Source organism: Melanerpes formicivorus, unplaced genomic scaffold, assembly GCF_026170545.1.
Source record: "Melanerpes formicivorus ecotype bairdi unplaced genomic scaffold, bMelFor1.0.p_v2 SCAF_222, whole genome shotgun sequence".
NCBI lineage: Eukaryota > Metazoa > Chordata > Aves > Piciformes > Picidae > Melanerpes > Melanerpes formicivorus.
The window spans coordinates 277,310-300,840 of record NW_027142574.1 but is presented as its reverse complement, the minus strand read 5'-3'; the positions used below and the strand labels follow the sequence as shown (position 1 = coordinate 300,840).

General features: G+C 53.3%; 1 protein-coding gene across 1 annotated transcript in view; it reads right to left on the bottom strand.

The window, feature by feature from the left end:
- Positions 1-2,311: 2,311 nt before the first annotated feature.
- TNNI3K (TNNI3 interacting kinase) overlaps positions 2,312-23,531 on the bottom strand; it is an 80,590-nt gene continuing 59,370 nt past the window's right edge. Inside the window, exons 18-25 of the mRNA XM_068169763.1 lie at positions 20,433-20,485; positions 19,297-19,349; positions 17,956-18,088; positions 14,717-14,826; positions 10,005-10,064; positions 7,382-7,551; positions 3,178-3,257; positions 2,312-2,400 (exon numbers count right to left, since the gene is read on the bottom strand). Coding sequence (XP_068025864.1) covers positions 2,324-2,400; positions 3,178-3,257; positions 7,382-7,551; positions 10,005-10,064; positions 14,717-14,826; positions 17,956-18,088; positions 19,297-19,349; positions 20,433-20,485 — 736 coding nt within the window. The 3' untranslated portion in view covers positions 2,312-2,323. The remainder of the gene's footprint in view (positions 2,401-3,177; positions 3,258-7,381; positions 7,552-10,004; positions 10,065-14,716; positions 14,827-17,955; positions 18,089-19,296; positions 19,350-20,432; positions 20,486-23,531) is intronic.

Sequence of the window (23,531 nt, the reverse complement as noted above, 5' to 3'; positions counted from 1 at the left end):
AAGGTCACCCCTGAGCCTCCTCTTCTCCAGGCTAAGCAACCCCAGCTCCCTCAGCCTCTCCTCACAGGGCTGTGTTCCAAGCCCCTCACCAACTTTGTTGCCCTTCTCTGGACACGCTCCAACAAGTCAACCTCCTTCTTAAACTGAGGGGCCCAGAACTGGACACAGGACTCCAGGTGTGGCCTAACCAGTGCAGTGTACAGGGGCAGAATGACCTCCCTGCTCCCTCCTCCCTGCTCAGTTAATAAAGCCTTTACTGTTGCAGGTGTCTGTCAGGAGTCACTCTGGGAGCCTGGGGGTCTGTGCTGAGATTGCAGGAGAGGGGCTTGGGGTAAGGCTGGCCCAGCCCAGCACTGGCTGGCAGGCTCCTGTTTGGCTCCCTACACCCCAAGGACTCCCCAAGAGCCAGGCAGGCCACAGTGCCCAGCCCTAGCAGCTGGGGGCTGCAGATGCTCAGCCCCTGCAAGGAGAGCCCCTGGCTGTGTGTTCCAATTGGGAATGGAGGCAAGAGGAGCAGGCCTTTGGGGGGTTGCTGCTGTCAGTTGTGGCACTTCAGGTCACTGTACAGGGCTAGGAAGTGGTGATTCATGTTTGTTGCCCTCTGCACTAAAGAAGGCCACAGCTGGTTTTCAGTCTGGGCAGCAGGGAGTGCTTTGAAAGGGAAAGGTAGGCAGGAAAGACCAAAGCCAGCTTTTGGGTCCACAGCAGCTTAAAGCAAAGCTTTGTGTTAGGTCCCACTGAGATGTTCATGCTGGGCAGGCCTGCAGTGTTTGCTGCCAGAGCACAGCTTTGACATTGGACCATTGAGCAGTGGTCCTTTTCCTTCTGCCCTGCAAGTGTCCATGGAATCAGAAGGGGTTTCATGGGGTGAGGAACAGGACAGAGTGGGACTGGTGGGGTAGGGGTGGCAGAGGAGGTGTCAGCTGAGGGCAAGGCAGAGCAGGAGTGGGGCACAGCACAGCTCATGTCCCCAGGGCATGGGGGACTGTGTGGAGCCACATCCCCTGGGGAGCAGCCCGTGGCAGAAGCCTCCCTGAGCAGCCCTGCAGATGGAGATGAGGGAGTGGAGCTGGCTGCAGGAGGGCAGGGGCTGTGTCCAGACAGCCAGCTGCAGCTGGCAGCTCCTGGGGCAGGGGCAGGCAAGGACGGGCTGCAGGAGAGGCCTGAGCAGATGGGAGGGAAAGCTGGGGGAGAACAGCCAGAGCCTTCTCTTCTCCCAACTCCCTCAGTCTGGCCTCAGAGCAGAGCAGCTCCAGCCCTCTGCTCATCCTCGTGGCCCTTCTCTGGACACCTTCCAGCACCTCCAGATCCTTCCTGGAACAGAGGCTCCAGAACTGGACACGGTGCTCCAGGTGGGGTCTCAGCAGAGTGGAGTACAGGGGGTGAATCACCTCCCTCGACCTGCTGGCTGTTCTTCTCTTGATGCATGCAGCCCAGGATGTGAGCAGACTGATCTCATCTGCTGTCTCTCCTGGCTCTTCCTGACAGCTCTCTTTGCAGGATGGGCCCAGGCAAGGTTGGATGGGAACCAGCCCCCACCCCATCCTTACCTGCTGCTGTGCTGCAGGCAGCTCATGGGTGCAGCATGGCTGTGGGGTGATGTGAGAGGTTTGGAGTTTGATTTGGAGCTCCTGTGTTGCTTTTGGTAAAGCCAAGTGTGAAGGAAAGCTTACACTCTGTGTGAAAAACACTCCAAGGAAGTGGGTAAGGAAAACAAACCTCTGGAAGGGGAGGCTGAGGTTGGCCACCTAAATATCTCTTTATTCTCAGTGAGCAGGAAAGAGCCAAAGCCCAGGGCCCTGAGGAGCTGCAGCTGTGCTAGGGAGCTGAAAATGAGACACAGGATGTGTCTGGGACTGTGGAGAAGTCCAAAAGAAACCAGGTCAGGTTCAGGAGCTGGGAACAGGAACAGCTCAGGCTCCAAGGTGGCCTGGGTGGTGGTGTGGAGTTCCAGGATGCTCCTCCTCTCGATGGGCTCTTGGCTGGCACCTATCAGTCAGAGCTGACAGCCCCTTAGTGCAGGCCAAGCTAAGGACATCTTGGCCTGGAGCTCTGGCCCTACAACAGATGCATTTTTCATCTTGTCACACTCCTAAAGGTGAAGATGGGAGCAGAGCATTTGTTACAGAACAGCTGCACACCACCAAAACCCCCAGCCCTCAAGGGGGCCAGCAGAGGAGGGCATGAGAGCAGAGCTCAGGCTGGGGACCTGGCACCACCAGCAGCTCAGTCTGTTCACTGTGGAGCTGAGGGTCAGGCTGGCACGGTGAGGACTCTTGCTGCTGGCTGATGGTGAGACTCTGGAGCTGGACAGTTGCTGCCCTCAGCTCTTCTCTTCAAAGCTGCCACTGCTGCTGCAGGAGTGGAACCTCATGGTGCTCATGGGGTCCGACACGTAGCCTGCAAGAGGCAGGGGGAAAGTCAGGTGCAGCTCAGCACAGCAGCAACCCTGCCCCTCAGTTCCCTGCAGTGATGACATCAATAAAACCAGCTTGGGATAGACAGGCTCCCAGCCTGCTGATCCCCTGTGCTGTCTGCAGGCCTCCCACCTGCTGAGGAGAAGTGGAAAGGGGAAGTAAACACCCCCAAGGAACCCACAATCATGGGGCCCAAAGAAGCCTTGGTGACTGGCATCAAAACACAAACCTCAGTGTTTCAATCACACTGTTGGACTTTGCCATCAACAAGAACCAACAACCTTCTGCCCTTTCCCACTTGAAGCTTCACATGGCTCAAACTAAGCATTCTGAGAAGTGTTCTTAAAGCATCTTCATGCTGGAGGCTGCACTGCAGGAAGCAATAGCTGCTGGGCTGTCCATGAGCTGCTCCAGTGGGGCTAAAGGAATTGGCTGGTTCTCCCTTTCCAGGTGTCACTGGTCACTGTGCTAAGGTGATTAAAACCCAGTTGAGCCAGCACAAACCTCCTGCTAGCCAGGCACTGCACGGAGACACCCAGATGGAAACAGGAAAGCACAGCCACTACACCATGGAAAGTGTCTGGGGTGTGAGGTAGAGTGGGAGAAGGGTGAGAAGAGAGGGCCCAGGACCCTGTACACCATATTCCAGTTTTCTTGCAGGTAGGTTTTCCCATGGGACCTTCTTGGTACCTCAGGAGGCTGCAGCTCCCCCTGGTCAGCCACACCAAAGGGCTGAGAGCAGGACTCTGCCTTAACTCACCATTGTGGTCAACTGGTGGGTACTGGAAGGTTCTTCTCATGTCATCCAAAGTCAGGCCCTGAGAAGGCTGTTGCCCAGTGCTGCAAATGAAGTGGGGGCTGTCAGTTCATATCAGTTTAGACTAGAATAGAATTAACCAGGCTGGAAAAGACCTTTGAGATGACATAGAGTCTAGCCTGTCACCCAACACCACCTAATCAACTCAACCATGGCACCAAGTGCCTCAGCCAGGCTCTTCCCTCCAGGGATGGGGACTCCACCACCTCCCTGGGCAGCACATCCCAGTGGCTAATCTCACTTTCTGGGAGGAATTTCTTCCTCACCTCCAGCCTAAACCTCCCCTGGCACAGCTTGAGACTGTGTCCTCTTGTTCTGTTGGGGGTTGCCTGGGATATATTTGTGATAAATCACGTCTCCAGAGCATGAGAACTTCTCCTAGAGCTGGAAGGAAAATGCAATCCAGCCCTGCAAAGACACAAAGAAAGGACAGCCCAGCTGCCTCTGACTTGGGCTTCTGACTTGGGGTGGCTGGGAGCCACGTAACAGAGAAAAGCCTCTCCTCATGCAGGCACTGTCCTTGGGCTCTGTGGGAAATGCTGAAGGTGTAAAGAAGCAGAAGAGCAGCAGTGAGAGCTTCTATCCATGGTGCATGGACATGTTCAGCTGCCCTGTCAGATGGGCATACAGTGCACTGCTGTTGCAGCCAACTCAGCCTTCCGCATCCCACCATGCCAAGAGCAATCACCAAACAGGCACCGAAAGGAGAGGGCAGAGCCCAAATCACTTTGGTGCCACAGCAGTTTGGCACCATGTGTAGTACAGGGCGATGGCACCAGCTGAGTTGTCTGTGCTGTGGTGAGGAGCTGCATGTTTCATAAGACACAGAGTCCTCAGAGTAGCTGGGAATGGGGGGCAGCCCAGGAAGTCGAGCAGAGGTGGGAGCACCCCGGCGTACCCCTTCATCAAGATCAAACTGCTGTCAGTGGGAGCAGGTACAGGGAAGGGCAATGAAGCTGGTGAGGGGGCTGGAGAGCAAGTCTGAGGAGGGGCTGAGGGAGATGGAGTTGATCAGCCTGAAGAAGAGGAGGCTGAGAGGAGACCTGGCTTTCTACAGCTACCCGAAAGGAGGTTGGAGTGAGACCATTGCTGGCCTCTTGCCCCAGGTAACAGGACAAGGAGCAATGGCCTCAAGCTGCACTAGGGGAGGTTTAGGTTGGACATGAGGAACAATTTCTTTCCTGCAAGAGCGGTCAGGCATTGGACCAGGCTGCCCAGGGAGGTGATGGATTTGCTATCCTTGGGGGTGTTCAAAGAACAAGTAGATGTGGCATGCTGGCACATGGTCTGGTGGCAATGGAGATGGTGGACTTGATGATCTTAGAGGTCTTTCCCAACCTTAATCATTCTTTGATCAATCATCATCATCATCAGGAGGAGACTTGATGGGGTGCTTGGTGCCATGGGTTAGCTGTTTGGGTGGGTTGGATTGGTTGATGGGTTGGACACGATGATCTTGAAGGTCTCTTCCAACCTGGTTTGGTTTATTCAATTGGTTTATTCTATTCTATCTGGGTGTGCTGTATGAGTGCACAGCTACTAAGGCTCTGGGAGCCCTTCCCTCTCTGGAGCATGTGGTGGCTCAGGGTGGATTTGAACACTGGGGGTTTGTGTGGCAGAGTGCTGAAGGACACCTCCAGCTTTAAATGCCCCCCGAGGCACAGAGCAGCCCATGCTGGTGGCTGGTGAGCCACAGTCCTGCACTGGCTTGCAGAGTGCCCCTGCTCTCCCTCTCCTGCCTACCCCAGCCTGGATGTGTCACATTTTCACTTCTTTCATGCAAGCTAAACTTGTCCCTGTATGGAAAACAAAGGTCTGGCTGATGCTGCCTTTGTCCTGACCCCAATGCCACCCCAGGTCCTGCTCCAGCAGCACAGGACAAAGCAGTTTCTCAAAGACCCCTTTGCCAGGTGAAGGTTTGGCTCTCGGCTGTGCTTTCCTGCACACGACGGCAGCCTCTCCTGCAGGCGTTTGCCTGCCGCCTCTCCACAGGACCCCCCGAGCGGGCAAGGCCCCCTGGCTGCGCTCCTCTGCCCCGGTGCAGCTGCTGTGCCTGCTCCACATCCCAGCTAGCCGGGACGTCTCGCCGGGGCTCTGCTGTTGCTGCTGCTGGCTGCTAAGTGGTGCTAAAGGGTCGCGTTTCGACCGAGCCCGCCGCTCCTCCGCAGGCTTTGAAGGCGAATCGTTTGTCTTTGCCCAGGTGACTCTGTGACTGCTTCTCGGAGATGTGAGCGGTGCCCATGCTGTGAGGGAGGCTGGTGGCTCTGTGCCAGATGATGCCTCCAGCCACCTCATCTGGTACCAGAATGCTGCCCCTGGTCTACCCTGGGTTTGTCAGCTTCTCCCTGGTGACACAAGTCTTGTAGCTTCTCTTTGGTGCAATGTTTCAAATGGGGATACAAACACCACCCCTCCCAGAGCTGCTGGCAGGGCAGTTGAGGGCACAGCCTCCATCTCCATCCCCTTGGATGGGCAGTCAGTGGCCTTGTGTTCCATGTGACAGAGCAGGGGTGTGTGCCTAGAGCCCATACCAAGCTGGGCTTCATTTTCTACTGGTTTCATGTTGCTCCCACTGAAAACTGCACAGGCTTAGCTGTGCTCCTGGCAGCAGGACAGCTCACACCACATTCAGAGCACCCAAACACCCTGTGCTGCAGCCACAGGAGAACACAAGGCTGCAGGGATCATTTTCCTGGCTGCCCCAGCAGTGGGTCAGCTCTGAGGTCTGTTTCTATGGCTGGCTCCCCACACAGCCACACTACAGAGCACAGAATCAGCCAGGCTGGAAAAGACCTTCGAGATCATCCAGTCCAACCTATCACCCAGCACCATCTGATCAGCTAAACCATGGAGCTGAGTGCCTCATCCAGTCTCATCCTCTCCTCAGGCACAGCCCTGCCTCAGGGCAACCCCATTTTGGGGAGGTGACCCATGCAGTTTTAGAACCATTAAGGTTGGAAAAGCCCTTCAAGATCATCAAGCCCAACAGTAACCCAGGTGTGAGAGTCTAATAAGTTTGTCTCTCTCTATGTGAGTCAACAAAGATAAAGTGATAGCAGAGCCACTGCAAAGAAGGTGGAAAGAATCCTGTCCACCAATCCTGGATGCAAATCAGCTTGTGATTGCATCGTGATAACACGGGACTACAACAATGGACCCAAGGACCCAGCCATCACGCCTTTAGGGCAAGATAATCTCCACCTGTTTCCTGAGCTTTGTCTGGATGGAGACAGGGTAGACGGAGATTCCCCCCTCCTCCAGCCAGGGTCTTGCCCAAACACACAGATTTCCTGCCACTGGAATTCCTGAGGGACAATATTTTGACTACATACCTAAGGACTAAAAAACTGTATAAAAGACTTGAGCAACTACTGGTTTGTAGAGAGAAACACAGGAGAGAAACAGAGGAGAGAAACAGAGGAGAAAAACGGGGAGAAAAATGGAGATGAAGAAAAACACAGGAGACGGGCCAGGCCGCTGAGAAGCCGGGACAATGCTGCTCCGGAGAACAGAAGCTGCCCGGAGGACCACAGCTCCAGCCAAATCCTCAGCACCGTTCCTGTATCAACCCAACATCTCCCCAGAGGACCACAGCTGTTCTCCAGCAAAAGCCTCACCACGGTGTCTCTACAAACCCAACATCTCCTGCAGCACCTTTCCTCCACAGACTTTATCTTGGGGGGGATGAGGGGTGTGGTAATATAATTCCTTTCCTCTTCTATCTCTCGTCTCTCTCTCTCTCTCTCTTTTCTCCCTTTCCCTTCTTATGTCCACTTTCTCTATTTTCTCCCTCTTCCTTTCTTATGTCCACTTTATTTATGTAATAGATAGTCTAGCTGTTGATACTTTGGCCTCGTTTGTGCCTTTAATTTCACAACACGGGAATATTTAAAAGAACTGTGTCTCCGGACCGAGACATCTAATGTCTCCGGACCTTGACACCAGGTGCCACGACTGCTAAACTATGTCCTGAACGCCACGGCCACAGGTTTCTCGAACACCTCCTGGGACGGTGCCTCCACCGCCTCCCTGGGCAGCCTGTTCCGACGCCTGAGCACTCCTTGCAGGGAAGGAATTGCTCCTAATCTCCAACCTAAAGCTCTTGGGGACGATGTGGCCAGGAGAGCAAGCTCCCCGTGGGACGTACCTGTGCGAGCAGCCGGCGTAGGCCCTGGCATTGAGGGCATACTCCAGCTCGAAGCGGCTGCGCAGGGCTGCGACGTGGCTGCGCCCCGGGCCCCCCCGCGCCGCCAGGCAGTCCGAGGATGAGGAGGGGGACAGCGACCCGCTGCTGTTGCTGGAGGCTGGAGACATCAGCTGCGTTTGGGAAGCAAACAAAGCCCCGTGGGGAATGTGTTAGGAGCCTTCCTGCAGCGCTCCCTCATCAGGAAAGAGGTTGAGCTGCTGGAAGGTGTCCAGAGAAGGGCAAGAAAGCTGGGGAGGGGTCTGGAGCACAGCCCTGGGAGGAGAGGCTGAGGGAGCTGGGGTTGCTTAGCCTGGAGAAGAGGAGGCTCAGGGGAGACCTTCTTGCTCTCTCCAACTCCCTGAAGGGAGGTTGTAGCCAGCTGGGGGTTGGTCTCTTCTCCCAGGCACCCAGCACCAGAACAAGAGGACACAGTCTCAAGCTGTGCCAGGGGAACTTTAGGCTGGAGGTGAGGAAGAAATTCTTCCCAGCAAGAGAGATTGGCCATTGGGATGTGCTGCCCAGGGAGGTGGTGGAGTCCCCATCCCTGGAGGTGTTTAAGAAGAGCCTGGCTGAGGCACTTGGTGCCATGGTTGAGTTGATTAGATGTTGTTGGGTGAGAGGTTGGACTTGATGATCTCTCAGGTCTTTTCCAACCTGGTTAATTCTATTCTAGTCTTAACCCAGCCATGTGCCACACATCTGCTGCACAGTGTGGTGCCTCCTGGCACTGCTCAGCTGAGGGCTGGCTGCTGCCTGCCAGACAGAGCAGACTCCCTCATGGCCTGGGCCTCTCAAGCTGAGGCTGGGGGGCCCAAGAATCGTAGAATCATTAAGGTTGGAAGAGACCTCTAAGATCATTGAGCCCAACTGCAACCCAACCACCAGGACCACTAAACTATATCCGGAAGCACCACAGCCGCAGGTTTCTTGAACACCTCCAGGCATGGCGACTCCACCACCTCCCTGGGGAGCCTGTTCCAATGGCTGACCACTCTTGCAGGACAGAAATTGTCCCTAATATCCCTCCTATACCTCCCCTGGTGCAACTTGAGCCTGCTACCTCTTGTCCTATCACTTCAGCCATGCCTCACCGGGTGTGTGAGCAGCCACTGCGCAGCTGGGAGCCATCCCTGCTCCTGCTGTAGGACCCGTGGCTGGGGCCTCCCACTCTGTGCTGGGACAGCGGCAGAGCTGCCTGGCCACAGGTTCCAGGTGTCTCAGGACAGGCATGCACACCGATGGGACAGTGCAGACAGGGCTGGCACAGCAGTGTGTGCAGTTGTACCTATGGACTGACCACACAACACAGCACCGGCAGCAGCAGGCTCCACAAAAGCTGCCTGCCGCTGCTGGTGCCAGAGGTACTGAAAATGAGCAGGAATGGCTTGCTGAGAGAGAGAAAGAGAAGGAAGAGAGGAGGGGTAGGGAGTGAAAATGCCCCACCTTCACCCTCCATCAGCTTCAGTGCTGAGTAACCTTGCCAGAGATCTGGTTCCTTCAGGCCTCTCCAGACACAGCTCTGCTCTGAGCACAGGGAGCCTAGGTCTGACTCCTCAGCTAAACGACACTTCCCCTCCCTCTTTCTGTCCACAAGCCCTTGCTCCAGATCTCCTCCTGCATCACCACTGCCTGCATCTCACAGCAGGCAGGTCAGAGACGCCCCAGCTCCATCTGATGCAGAGCTTCACTTCTGTTCCACACTTAAAAGCTTTCGCCCACACATGGAGCAAGCAGCTCTGGCTGCAGCTGCAGCTGATGCAATAGATTTGGGCTGCCTTTTCTGACCCTTAAGCTCAAGAGCAGTGATCCATTTGAAAAGGATCTTCTATTATTTTATTTATTTGGGTTTTTTTAAAGCTCCCTCTCTCTCTCTCACACACACACACAACCACACAGAGAAAAGTCCGATTCCAAGAGCTGCAGCCCTGGATCTTTCTGCCTGAGCACTGGTCTGACACCAGGCTGAAGGCACACATCTGCCTGTGTGACAGCCACAGCCCAAAGCAGGAACAGTTTGCAGGTTCCTGTGTCTTCTCCTAGGCCCCTGGCCAGCTCTGCCACTTCTCCTTTTAAATCAAGTAGCTTGGAATGGGGAAAATGGGGAGGAGCTCCTCTGCCCAGGACCACGTGAAGTGCAGCCCCACAGCATAGAATCAATAAGGTTGGAAAAGACCTCAGAGATCAAGTCCAACCTGTCACCCAACACCTCCTGACAACTCAACCATGGCTCCAAGTGCCACATCCAATCCTTTCTTGAGCACCTCCAGGGATGGTGACTCCACCACCTCCCTGGGCAGCACATCCCAGTGGCCAATCTCTCTTGCTGGGAAGCACTTTCTCCTCACTCTGTCTTCAGTGAACCTCTCTGAGCAGCTCCTGACACAGAAGCCCCAGCCTCCTCCTCCTCCTGGCAGCTGATCAACCACTATTCAAAGAGCAGAGTCTTGGCTGCCCACAGGATGAAGCACCTCCAGCAGCTTGTGGGCTCCAAGGCCACCGCTCCCCTCAGCTGCTGCTGCTGCCGCTCTGCCCTTGAGCTCCCGACCACGCAGCACACCCAAGGCAGTGGACATCGAGTCCTTACCTCAATGTTGCACAGACATTCTTCCAGTTTTGTGACTACTTCTGAGAACTCTGGTCTGCCCTGGGAACAAAATGAAGAGCACAGCAGTGTTAAGGAGAAGGGGGCACATCTTCTGTGGCTGGAGTGACAGACGGATAGGTGGTGAACCACACACAGCTCCCTCCCTGCCCCTTCTCTGAAGTTCACAGATGCATAGAATGGTTTGGGTTGGAAAGGGATCATGAAGATCATCTAGTTCCAATCTCCTTGCTGTGGGAGGGACACCTTCCACTGGCCCAGATTGCTCAAGGCTTCATCCAGTCTGGCTTTGAACACCTCCAGGGAGAGGATATCCACAACCATTTCATGACTTCGCTTTCAGCCTGCTTGGGCTCGGCTGGGAGCTGCAGGACCAGAACCAAGCCATTAAACGGTTAGCATCTTGACTTGCATCCTTCTCCTCTTCTGTTAATAATTAGATCTGAGCTAATATTGACTAGACCATGATTACAAACCCCCTAACAGTAAAATCCTGGCTCTGCTGGACCTTGAGCTGTGCCTCTTCTTTGCTGATGAACAAGGTTGTGACACAGCAGCTCCTGACCTTCACTTAGGGCCACCCTGCTCCCTCCCTTGTTGGTGTACTCACACCACTGCATGTGCACCATCCTACAGCTGCTCCCCATCACCTGCCCAGGACATGTCTCTGCCTCTGTGTGCTTTCTGTGGCTTTCTGTGGCAGCCATGCTGGGGAGAGGAGCACTGACAAATCCACCTCCTTCTGTTTCTGCTAATCAATAAATACCCTGTTCCAGCTCACAGCAGAGCTCACCCTGGGAAGTTCAGCCTTGACTGAAGCAGTGCATGCCATGATGTTTGACAGAGGAGAGCTGGGAATTCCTTAATTAACTGTTAGACAAGCTCCTCATTTCCATCACCACATCTTCCTCCACAGCACTGCCTTGGAAGGCTACAGAAGAGCTGACAGTGACATTAGAGTTGCACTTACTGAAACCAACCCAGTGTTTATTGTCTTTACAGAGCTAAGCCCCAGGTACTACAGCAAATGCTCTGACTCTAATTAAAGCTTGCAAATTAAAGCAGCTAATGAAAAAAGTGCTGCTTAAGAGACACAGCCTCATTTGCTAGTCACCAGCTTGCCTTTGGAAAGAGCCACAGACAGAAGTTTCTGGAGAACAGATGTTTGAGTGCCTGGTGAGCAGTGCCAGTGACATGAGACATGGGAGCTGGTTTTCAGTGGGGATGAGCCCTGAGTGAAGTCAGAGACAGACAAAAGGATGGAAGTGCAAGTTTGGAGGCACTCCATTGGCATCCAGTAAATCCACCCAGAGACAGACTCCGTTTTCTGCCTCTTCTGCTTTTAAACTGAGCAAACCTCTTGGTAAATTCTGACCCCCAAAATTCACCATTTCCCCCCCCAGAAAAACTCTTCCTTGTAAGCAAATGTCTTTGTTTAGGCACCTGCAGTGGGATGCTGTGAATTGGACATGGGTATGGTGATGCTTTTCAGCTGTTAGATGCCTTGCTTACTCTGCTTGCTCTAATTCCCTGGCAGAGCTTTGGTTCCTGCTCTGAACACGTCTCCCCAGGAGGCATCACTGCACAAGGGTTCTTGCACACCCAAGACCTTGGGAAACAATGGCTGTGAAGCCCTGCAGGGAGCTCTCAGCAGCGCTGTGGATGTGCAGTGGCTGCTTCAGGACGAGCTATTGACTTCTCTTTACTCTTCCCTGCCCGGGGGCCCTCCTGGGACTATTCAGAAGCAGCTCCAAAGCTTTGTTACTGAGAACAAGCGCCAAGCACCCTCAATGAACATTGTTTTAGTAAGCTTTTGCCCCCATTCTGTGCAAAGCTCAGGCCATCCACTGCCTGCCTGAGCCACCATCCTGGCCTGAAGCAGGAGCAGGATGAAGAGATGCTGGAGTGATGAGCACCCAAGTGCATTAGGATTCTGCAGAGATGGTTTCTTCTCGTTGGGGCTAAATGAGCTGTGGAAATGCTAACAAGACAGAGTGACTATATCCATTACAGAGTGCTTAAGTCAACACTTTAATATGACATCTTATTAATAAATTTAAACACAGTGTGAGTTCCATGCTGATGATTATTAGCAGCTGCTTCACACTCACACGGAAACCAAACCACCCCCAGCCCTGACAAACCTCCCCAAAGAGAAAAGCATGCTCCAGAACCAACAGATAAACCCAGGGGGAAATACAGCAGCCCTGCATTGCAGGCACACTGTACCCCAGGCCTCACACTAGGGTATTACACACAGAACCAGTAAGGGAGCAGTGCTCATGGCAGTCCACTGCTGCTCCAAGTCCCACAGGCTCTTCCCCTTCCCTCAGCAGAGCACTTGAGCATGTGCTTCAGCTCACCAAAGCAGGTAAGAAAGCTCTCAGGCAGCCAGGACAAGGACAGGCTTAGGCACATGAGAACTTCCCTTCCTAAGCTGGGCTAGCTGGGAAAGGGACTCCAATCCAGGACTCTGTTTCCAGCAGGAGAGTCAGAGTATGTGGTTTAGTAACACAAAGCTGTGATACGAAATGAGCTCTCCTGCAACACCAGAAGGATCACACAGGTTCCCAAACCCACTCCCACTCATCAGGAATGAAACATCACTGTTGATCAGGGAAGGCTGCAAATGCCAGGAGGGCACCAGGAAACCAGCCAGTCGACCAAGGCTGCCAACCCCAAGGCCTAGCCCTGCCCTGTGGCTCCTAAAGCAGCTAACCCACGTGGTGGAACATTCCCCAGGCATGCTGGGTTTCTACTCTCTTGGGGGATGCTTCCTGGCTATCAGACAGGTTAGAGCCCTGTGCAAAAGCAGCCCTGAAACTGCTACAGCAGCACGGTGCAAAGATGGCATCAGACAGCTCCCAGGAGCTCCCAGGGTCCCTTGCCTGGTGTATGAAGGATCTCCAGAGTCCTGTGTGAGAAACACTTCAGAGAGATGACATTCATCTGGCTGCTTTCTATCCTCCATCACTGCCAAAGCCCAGAAGCTGTGAGCAAACCCATCATTCTCCTGCTCCATCAATGCCAGCAGAGTGTCACTGTCACTGAGACAGCCCCAACTCCTCTAAGCCAGCACAGGTGCCCACACACTCCAACATCTGCATGATTTCCATGTACAGATGCCCAGATCTGTGTAAAATCCAGCCAGTCAGGAGAGACAGCTGGGACATGGCCTCAGAAAAGAGCCAGTTATCAACCCTGGTTTGGAAGATTTGATAAGGACAGAGATATAAAGACTTCTTAGGGGAGGCTTGCTGCTCTCCCTCCACCATGGATGGTCTGAAGCACCACTGGGGTTGCTTAGCCTGGAGAAGAGGAGGCTCAGGGGAGACCTTCTTGCTCCCTACAACCACCTGCAGGGAGGTTGTAGCCAGGTGGGGGTTGGTCTCTTCCCCCAGGCAGGCAAGCAGCACCAGAACAAGAGGACACAGTCTCAGGCTGTGCCAGGGGAAGTTTAGGCTGGAGGTGAGGAGAAAGTTCTTCCCAGCAAGAGAGATTGGCCTTGGGAATGTGCTGCCACCGGAGCCAGCAGTGGGCAGCCAGGGCTGGTCTGAACGTGACAGCCCAGACAGTCTGTGTGGCTGTCACTGTCACATCTGTTTTTCCCTTCTTGAGGTGGCTGTGGTGTTTTCTCTCCTCAAAGTACATGTAAGACTTCACACTTGTCACCTACACTCCCCTCTCCTGCTGAAGTGCAGGAACACTTGTTCCTGTCTGCTGATCCTTGGTGCGGCACAGCTACCAAAAGCCGCCCTTGAACGCTCTCATCTCACAGCTGAACATCCTCCTTCCAGCCACACACTGCCTGCAGCCAAGACAACAGAGGCTCAGATCTCACCTGAGCTCTGCAGCTCAGGGAGGCTGGGCACAGTCTGTGCTTGGACAAAGGCTGCAGGGGAGTAAACGGAATCATAGAAGCAGCCAGGTTGGAAGAGACCTCAGAGAGCATCAAGTCCAACCTGTCACCCAACCCCTCCTGACAACTCAACCATGGCTCCAAGTGCCACATCCAAGCCTTTGTTAAACACCTTTGGGGATGGGGACTCACCACCTCCCTGGGCAGCACAGGCCAATCTCTCTTGCTGGGGAGAACTTTCTCCTTGCCTCCAGCTTAAACTTCCCCTGGCACAGCTTGAGACTGTGTCCTCTTGTTCTGCTGCTGCTTGCCTGCCTGGGAGAAGAGACCAACCCCCACCTGGCTACAACCTCCCTTCAGGGAGTTGTAGGGAGCAAGAAGGTTTCCCCTGAGCCTCCTCTTCTCCAGGCTAAGCAACCCCAGCTCCCTCAGCCTCTCCTCCCAGGGCTGTGCTCCAGACCCCTCCCCAGCTTTCTTGCCCTTCTCTGGACACCTTCCAGCAGCTCAGCATCTTTCCTAACCTGAGGAGCCCAGAACTGGACACAAGACTCAAGGTGTGGCCTGAGCAGTGCTGAGCACAGGGCAGAATGACTTCCCTGCTCCTGCTGGCCACACTGTTCCTGCTGCAGGCCAGGATGCCCTTGGCCTTCTTGGCCACCTGGGCACACTGCTGGCTCACAATCAGCTGCTATCAACCACTACCCCCAGGTCCCTTTCTGCCTGGCTGCTCTCAGCCACTCTGACCCCAGCCAGCTGGTCTGGCAAAGTTCATGTGGGGGGGGGGGGGGAACGACAAGGGGGCGGAATTTCAACCCACCATAGTGGGGGCACTCACCTCTGGACAGGCATTCCACCCCCTGATCAGCAGGGCAGAGATGGGCTTGGGGATGGAGTAGCCGATGGGTGGGCGGATGTGGTGGTACGCCATGTCTGCAGCCGCCGCCGCTGCAACCCAACAGACAGCTGTCAGTGCCCCAGAGGGCCCAGGAAAGCAGCCCCTTCTCCACTGCAGGCACCTCAGCAGGGGCAGGCATGCTGAGCCTGGAGCCTAAAGAGCTTCTCCCTCCATCATGTGTGCAAAGACAGCTAAGGCAGTTCTGAATGAAAACACGTCGCTGCTAACGCTGAGCACAGGGGAAGGCAACCCAGCCTTAAATAAACCCTGAGAAAAAAGGCCTCTGGGGGGGGAAAAATATGAGTTGGCCTTCAAACCACTTAATAATAAATTCAATGTCTTCCTTATTAAGACCAAATGACAGGTTTAGAATCACAGAATCAACCAGGTTGGAAAAGACCTCAGAGATCCTCATGTCCTAATACCTAACACTTCATGACTAAGTAACCTGTGGCTTCAAGTGCCACATCCAAGCCTTTCTTGAACACTCCAGCTGCAGATAAAGTGGCATGGGCTCACAGCTCTTAAAATATCCCATGGCCAGTTCTCTTACAGCTAAGGAAAACCCTAATTTTAGCTGTTTTTCTTAGCAAAAATCCAGTGAGTGACCTTTTTGTTAGAATAGAGTAGAGTAGAATAGGAGTAGAGTAGAGTAGAGTAGAGCAGAGCAGAGCAGAGCAGAGTACAACAGAACAGAACAGAATAGAATAGAATAGAATAGAATAGAATAGAATAGAATAGAATACAATTAACCAGGTTGGAAGACCTGGATGACCTTTGAGATCACCAAGTCCAACCTCTCACCCAACACCATCTGATCAACTCAACCATGGCACCAAGTGCCTCAGCCAGGCTCTCCCTAAACACCTCCAGGGATGGGGACTCCACCACCTCCCTGGGCAGCACATTCCAATGGCCAATCTCTCTTGCTGGGAGGAACTTCTTCCTAACCTCCAGCCTAAATCTCCCCTGGCACAGCTTGAGACTGTGTCCTCTTGTTCTGTTGGGGGTTGGCTTGGAGAAGAGAGCAACCCCCACCTGGCTCCAACCTGTAACATGAAGCAGTATTTTCCTGGTGTTTGTCAGTGAGTGCCCATGGTTCAACGGCCAGGGAGGTGTTAGGTTGATGGTTGGACTCAGTGCTCTCAGAGGGCTTTTCCAACCAAAACAAATCCATGGTTCTGTGATTCTGTGCCTTCAGCGAGCAGCACAGAGCTATCCCACCACAATCACACACACCACTGACTGCAGAGCCACACAGCTTCACATCCCTTCCCCAGGCCCAGGGACAGGGACAAGGCACTCAAATTTTAGGCCTTTTTCTTCCCCTGTGTTCGCATTAATGAACCAGGTTGGAAGAGACCTTCAAGACCATGGGTTGGATGTGATGATCTTGAAGGTCTCTTCCAACCTGGTCTATTATTCTCCCCCTCTCCCTCTCCCTCTCCCTCTCCCTCTCCCTCTCCCTCTCCCTCTCCCTCTCCCTCTCCCTCTCCCTCTCCCTCTCCCTCTCCCTCTCCCTCTCCCTCTCCCTCTCCCTCTCCCTCTCCCTCTCCCTCTCCCTCTCCCTCTCCCTCTCCTCTCCTCTCCTCTCCTCTCCTCTCCTCTCCTCTCCTCTCCTCTCCTCTCCTCTCCTCTCCTCTCCTCTCCTCTCCTCTCCTCTCCTCTCCTCTCCTCTCCTCTCCTCTCCTCTCCTCTCCTCTCCTCTTCTTCTCTTCTCTTCTCCTATTATTCTATTCTATTCTATTCTATTCTATTCTATTCTATTCTATTCTATTCTATTCTATTCTATTCTATTCTATTCTATTCTTCTTATTCTATTCCATTCTTATTCTATTCCATTCTTATTCTATTCTATTCCATTCCTCTTCCTCTTCCTCTTCCTCTTCCTCTTCCTCTTCCTCTTCCTCTTCCTCTTCCTCTTCCTCTTCCTCTTCCTCTTCCTCTTCCTCTTCCTCTTCCTCTTCCTCTTCCTCTCTATTCTATTCTAATTATATTCTATTCTTATTCTATCCCATCCCTTAGGCTTGTAAAACCATTCCCCGGTGCATCTCCTCCTCTTGAGGAACTTAAGGAAGAAAAATCAGTTTGCCCCTCCTGCAGACACACAGAGCTCCAATATCCCAGGATTTATCTGATAGTGAGCTTCTGAACCATTGTTATGCAGACAAAAGCTGCAATGAGGGAAGACAATGGCAGAAATTAATCTGTTCTCACAAGGAATGCTGTGATGAGAGGTGGATATGGTGGGGGAAAAAAATGAGCCCATCCTTGTTCCAATCTCCTGGCTGCAATCTTGCAGCTCCCTCCATAGCCCCCAGGCTCTGATCACATCAATTTGAAGTGTCAGACAAACAAAAGGGTTTTATTTAGCTGTTGATATGAAATCCAGATGCATTTATTTTGGCTTGGCAAGGTTTTGCTTGAAGGGAATGGGAGGAATTAACCATGGGCTTGGATCCACTAGAGGTAGAAATCCCAATCAGGGCAATGTTGTGGCAGCCCTGTCCTGCTCAGTAGTGGCCTGCACTAACAGGAGCAGGGAGGTCGTTCTGCCCCTGGACTCAGCACTGCTTAGGCCACACCTTGAGTCCTGTGTCCAGTTCTGGGCTCCTCAGTTTAGGAGAGAGAGAGATTGGCCATTGGAATGTGCTGCCCAGGGAGGTGGTGGAGTCACTATCCCTGGAACTGTTTAAGAAGAGCCTGGCTGAGGCACTTGGTACCATGGTTGAGTTGATTAGATGGTGTTGGGTGAGAGGTTGGACTCAACGATCTCAAAGGTCTCTTCCAACCTGGTTAATGCCCTGCCCAGCCCTGCCCTGCCCTGCCCTGCCCTATCCTATCCTATCCTATCCTATCCTATCCTATCCTATCCCATCCCATCCCATCCCATCCCATCCCATCCCATCCCATCCTCTTATCTCTGATTCATAGAACTCAAGCTGAGGCCATTTCTTCTTCTCCTAAAGAGCCTGTGGCCTCATGGCTGCTTGAGCTGGCTAGGGCAGCTGTGTCTGGATGTACAGCGAGACAAGCTCCTGTCAAAATGCAGCCCTGCAGAAGCTGCCAGTTGTGTGAGGAGAGCAACCCAGGCCAAGGTCTTGCATGACTGTGGAGAGGGTGGGGCATCTTGGGATACAGAAAGAAGTCCCCAGTTTAACATTCAGGGAGCATCTTACCTGGCTTCAGGTGAGCAAAGGGAATCTCCCCAGTTAGCAGCTCCCAGAGGCACAAAGCATAGCTGAAGACGTCAGCCTTCACGGTGTACCTGGTGCTCTGGGTGAACACCTCCGGGGCCATCCAGCGGAGGTTCTGCAAGGCAGGGGACACCAGCAGGACATCAGCACTGCCCACTTAGAACCACTGAATTGTCAGGGCTGGAAGGGACCTCAAGGCTCAGCCAGTCCCAACCCCCCTGCCATGGCCAGGGACACCTCACACCACAGCAGGTTGCTCACAGCCACATCCAGCCTGGCTGCAAACACCTCCAGGCAGGAGGCTTCCACCACCTCCCTGGGCAACCTGTGCCAGGCTCTCACCACCCTCCTGGGCAACAACTTCTTCCTCACATCCAATCTCAATCTCCCCATTTCTAGTTTTGTTCCATCCCCTCAGTCCTATCACTCCCTGACATCCTCAGAAGTCCCTCCCCAGCTTTCTTGGAGCCCCCTTCAGATCCTGGAAGGCCACAATGAGGTCTCCTGGGAGCCTTCTCCTCTCCAGACTGAACAGCCCCAACTCCCTCAGTCTGTCCTCAGAGCAGAGCAGCTCCAGCCCTCTGCTCATCCTCGTGGCCCTTCTCTGGACACCTTCCAGCACCTCCAGATCCTTCCTGGCACAGAGGCTCCAGGCCTGGACCCAGAGCTCCAGCTGTGGTCTCAGCAGAGTGGAGCAGAGGGGCAGAATCCCCTCCCTGGCCCTGCTGGCTCTGCTTCACTTGATGCAGCCCAGGCTTTCTGGGCTGCAAGTGCTCACTGCTGGCTCCTGTTGAGCTTCTCATCCACCAAAGCTTCTCATCTCCTTCCTCCTGTGTGCAGCTTTTCCTGCATTTGTGTGCTTGTTTTCCTCTATTATTTCCTTACTGCCACTGCTCCATACAGTAACTGCTGCATTTGCCAGGAAGATCTTCATCCAGCTCACACCATCTAGAGCTTATACCTCACAGCACCAGGGTGGGGGCTGGCTCAGCCCCACATATCCAGACTGATCAGAGCTCTGACCACCAGAGCAGTGTGTGGAGAAGGGTTAAAATGACACTTCAGGGAGGATTTGGGGGCCACAGAGCTCCAAGGACAATGCTGGGAAGCATTGCTTTCCTGTGGCAGATATTATACCTTCACAACATCTCTGCTATTAATGAGGCTTAAAGGAAAGAAACCAACTCCCCAGGAGCTGTTAGGAGAGAGAAAATCCTGCACCACTTCATCATTCCAACTAAACCTTTCTAGTGCCATTCCCTCCTAACCCGAGCTTGCCTAGATGTGTTGTGGTAATGATGTGAAACAAAGCAAGGAACAAACCCCAGGCTGTTTTGTCATGTTGTCCTCATCCAGGGACTGCAAAAACCTGGATTCTGAAACACAGAGAACAGAAATCAGCTGTTGTCCAAGCAACACAGATCTCACCAGATCATCCAGCCTAACCCCCCTGCCGGGGCAGGATCACCTAGAGCAGGTCACACTGGAAAGCACTCAGGGAGGTTCTGAATGTCTCCACAGAAGGAAACTCCACTACCTCTCTGGGCAGCCTGCTCCAGTGTTCTGCCTCCTTCTCAGTGATAAAGTTTCCCCTTGTGCTCACATGGAACCTCCTATGCTGCAGCTTGCACCCCCTGCCCCTTGTCCTGTCCTCTGGCATTTAGAATAAACCTTTATTTAGAATAAACCAAACCAGGTTGGAAGAGACCTTCAAGATCATCACATCCAACCCATCAACCAATCCAACCCACCTAAACAACTAACCCATGGCACCAAGCACCCCATCAAGTCTCCTCCTGAATACCTCCAATGACGGCGACTCCACCACCTCCTTGGGCACATCTCTGAGAAGAGCCTGGCTCTACCCTCATGGCACTCACAAGTCATAGAATCAGAGCACTGACAATAGGGTTGGAAAGGACCTCAAGGATCAACCAGTTCCAACCCCCCTGCCATGGTCAGGGACACCTCACACTGCAGCAGGTTGCTCACAGCCACATCCAGCCTGGCTGCAAACACCTCCAGGCAGGAGGCTTCCACCACCTCCCTGGGCAACCTGTGCCAGGCTCTCACCACCCTCCTGGGGAACAACTTCTTCCTCACAGCCAATCTCAATCTCCCCATTTCTAGTTTTGCTCCATCCCCCCCCAAGTCCTATCCCTCCCTGACACCCTCAAAAGTCCCTCCCCAGCTTTCTTGTAGCTCCCCTTAAGAGATGTGCCCAGACCATGAGGCTTCTGAATCCTGCCTGCTTCCTTCTCAGATCAACCAAAGGGTTCTCCACAGCATCAGCTGATTTAGGTGAGAAAAAACCCCAAACCCCAGGGATGTTCTTATCCCTAACAGCTTCTGTGTCCTCCCATAAGAACAAAATGAAGAGCAACCTCCTCAGCAGTTTCTTCTTTAGTAACAGAGAATTTAAGGCTCATTTGTAGATGTCTCCCAGAAAACCTCCTTACCTCCAAAATCAGCAACAACTGCATGGCCATCCTCATACAGCAGAATATTGTGACTGAGGGGGAGGGAAAAAACATTGTCATAGGTTTAAGAGTGTCTTGAATCATAGAATCAATAAGGTTGGAAAAGACCTCAAAGCTCATCAAGACCAACCTCTCACCCAAGACCTCACGACTACTAAACCATGGCACCAAGTGCCACATCCAATCCCCTCTTGAACACCTCCAGGGGTGGGGACTCCACCACCTCCCTGGGCAGCACATTCCCATGGCTAACAACTCTCTCTGGGAAGAACTTTCTCCTCACCTTGCCAGTGAAAAGTTTGGGGGTTTTGGTTCCTAGCTAAACTCCTGAGGAGCTCAAATCATCTGCTTAAGTAGAGCAATGGCTTCAGATAAACCCCTTTGAACTACACTTGATATTTATTTACTGGTTGACAGCAGCTGAACAGGAGCCAGCAGTGTGCCCAGGGGGCCAAGAAGGCCAAGGGCATCCTGGCCTGCAGCAGGAGCAGTGTGGCCAGCAGGAGCAGGGAAGTCATTCTGCCCTGTGCTCAGCACTGCTGAGGCCACACCTTGAGTCCTGTGTCCAAGTTCTGGGCTCCTCAGGTTAGGAAAGAGGTTGAGCTGCTGGAAGGTGTCCAGGGAAGGGCAAGAAAGCTGGGGAGGGGTCTGGAGCACAGCCCTGGGAGGAGAGGCTGAGGGAGCTGAGGTTGCTTAGCCTGGAGAAGAGGAGGCTCAGGGGAGACCTTCTTGCTCTCTACAGCTCCCTGGAGGGAGGTTGTAGCCAGGTGGGGGTTGGTCTCTTCTCCCAGGCAAGCAGCACCAGAACAAGAGGACACAGCATCAAGCTGTGCCAGGGGAGGCTTAGGATGGAGGTGAGGAAGAAATTCTTCCCAGCAAGAGAGATTGGCCATTGGGATGTGCTGCCCAGGGAGATGGTGGAGTCCCCATCCCTGGAGGTGTTTAGGAAGAGCCTGGCTGAGGCACTTGGTGCCATGGTTGAGTTGATCAGATGATGTTGGGTGATAGGTTGGACTTGATGCTCTCTGAGGTCTTTGCCAACCTGGTTAATGCCCTATTCTATTCTATTCTATTCTATTCTATTCTATTCTATTCTATTCTATTCTATTCTACCCCATCCCATCCCATCCCATCCCACCCCATCCCATCCCATCCTGTCCCATCCCATCCCATCCCACCCCACTGTTACAAAGCCCACATTAATTCCAAGAAGGCAAAGCCAGCAGCTTCATCAATGGGAATGTCAGCTCCTAATCAATTCTAGAGCAAACCAATTTGTGCAATTAGCTACAGCTCATGTGTCACAGCTTCATTCAGTGTGAGCCCTGCAGTGAGGAGGAGGAGAAAGAGATGATGTTTGGATAGAAACACAGCCATGGGCTTTGAGCAAAGTGACATGGACTGATCTCTTTCCTTCTCTTCTAAGGTTCATATTGATGTGAATCCATGGTGCTGCTTCCTGATTTATGGAAGGGTAGGAACACAGATCTGAGGAGTCACTACAGAATGGGCTAGACACCACCAGAGGCAGAGAGAAATCCATTAAGCTGAGGGGGGAAAAAGTGATGACACAATGGTAATTCCTGGGGTGCTGGCCAACAGCTGGCTGAAGATGAGCCAGTGTATGCCCAGGGGGCTGGGAAGGTCACCAACCCCCTGGCTTGGATCAGCAACAGAGTGATCAGCAGGGCCAGGGCAGGGATTATCCCCCTGGACTGGGCACTGGTGAGGCCACATCTTGAGTACTGGGTTCAGTTTTGGGCCCCTCACTCCAAGAAAGACATTGAGGGGCTGGTGCAGGCCCAGAGAAGAGTGATGAAGCTGGTGAAGGGTCTGGGGAACAGATATGGTGAGGAGGAGCTGAGGGAGGAGCTAGTTGTGAGGTCTGTGGTGACAGGTTGGACGCGATGATCCTCGAGGTCTCTTCCAACCTGAGCGATACTGTGAGACTGTGAGACTGTGAACTGGGGGGGTTCAGTCTGGCGGAGAGGAGGCTGAAGAAAGACCTCCTGGTTCTCTACAACTCCCTGAGAGGAGGTTGGTGCCAGGTGGGGGTTGGTCTCTTCTCCCAAAGAACAAGTGACAGGACAAGAGGAAACGGCCTCGAGTTACACCAGGGGAGGTTTAGGTTGGATATGAGGAACAATTTCTTCCCCTTCAGGGCCCAGGCTGCCCAGGGCAGTGGTGGAGGCCCCATGCCTGGAGGAGTTTCAAAGCCATGGAGATGTGGTGCTGAGGGCCATGGTTTAGTGGTGACCTGGCAGTACTGAGTCAAGGGTTGGGCTTCATAATCTTGGAGGTCTCTTCACAGGATCATAGAATCAACAAGGTTGGAAAAGACCTCAGAGATCATCAAGTCCAACCTGTCACCCAACACCTCCTGACAACTAAACCATGGCTCCAAGTGCCACATCCATTCCCTGTTTGAACACCTCCAGGGATGGTTGTTTCCAAGCAAAACAACTCTATGATTCTAAATCAACATCTGTGGAGACTGGTGACTGCAACCAAGGAAGGGTCAGGGGTGATGGCTGCTGTCCTGTGAAGGGCAGAGCCTGTGCTGCCCATGGCCAGGGTGGTGGTTTGCCCAGGAGGGATCTTGCTGATGGGAATGCTGGAGGTGCCATGTGAGGGCTGTGGGGCTGAGTTGTCCTTGCTTCTGCTCATCCCAAGCTGCCCCTGCCCCAGGCTGACATGCAGGGCTGAAGGCTGAGGCTCAGATTCACCCCTTCCTCCTGCACTGCAGTGAGAGATCCCAGGGAAATGAGATCCCCACTGGAGACATTTGTGTAGGGTTTTATTTCCACAGGCAGTTTCTGGAGCTAGAAAGAAAGGAATAAACAGAGGGAAATTCTTGTTTGGTCAGCAGATGTCTGGGGCAATCTCTGCCAGGGCATCCAGAGATGAGAGCAATCATTTATCAGAGATAATTACTTGTACTGACACTTATTAAAGTGTTGTGATTCCTGGGGAATCTTGGAAACCATGGCAACTGCAGGCTGCAGGGGATGGAGAGGCTCAGGGAGCCAGAACTTTACCCTAGGCTGTCAGCAGAGACATTTGAAGGCTTAAAGTTGC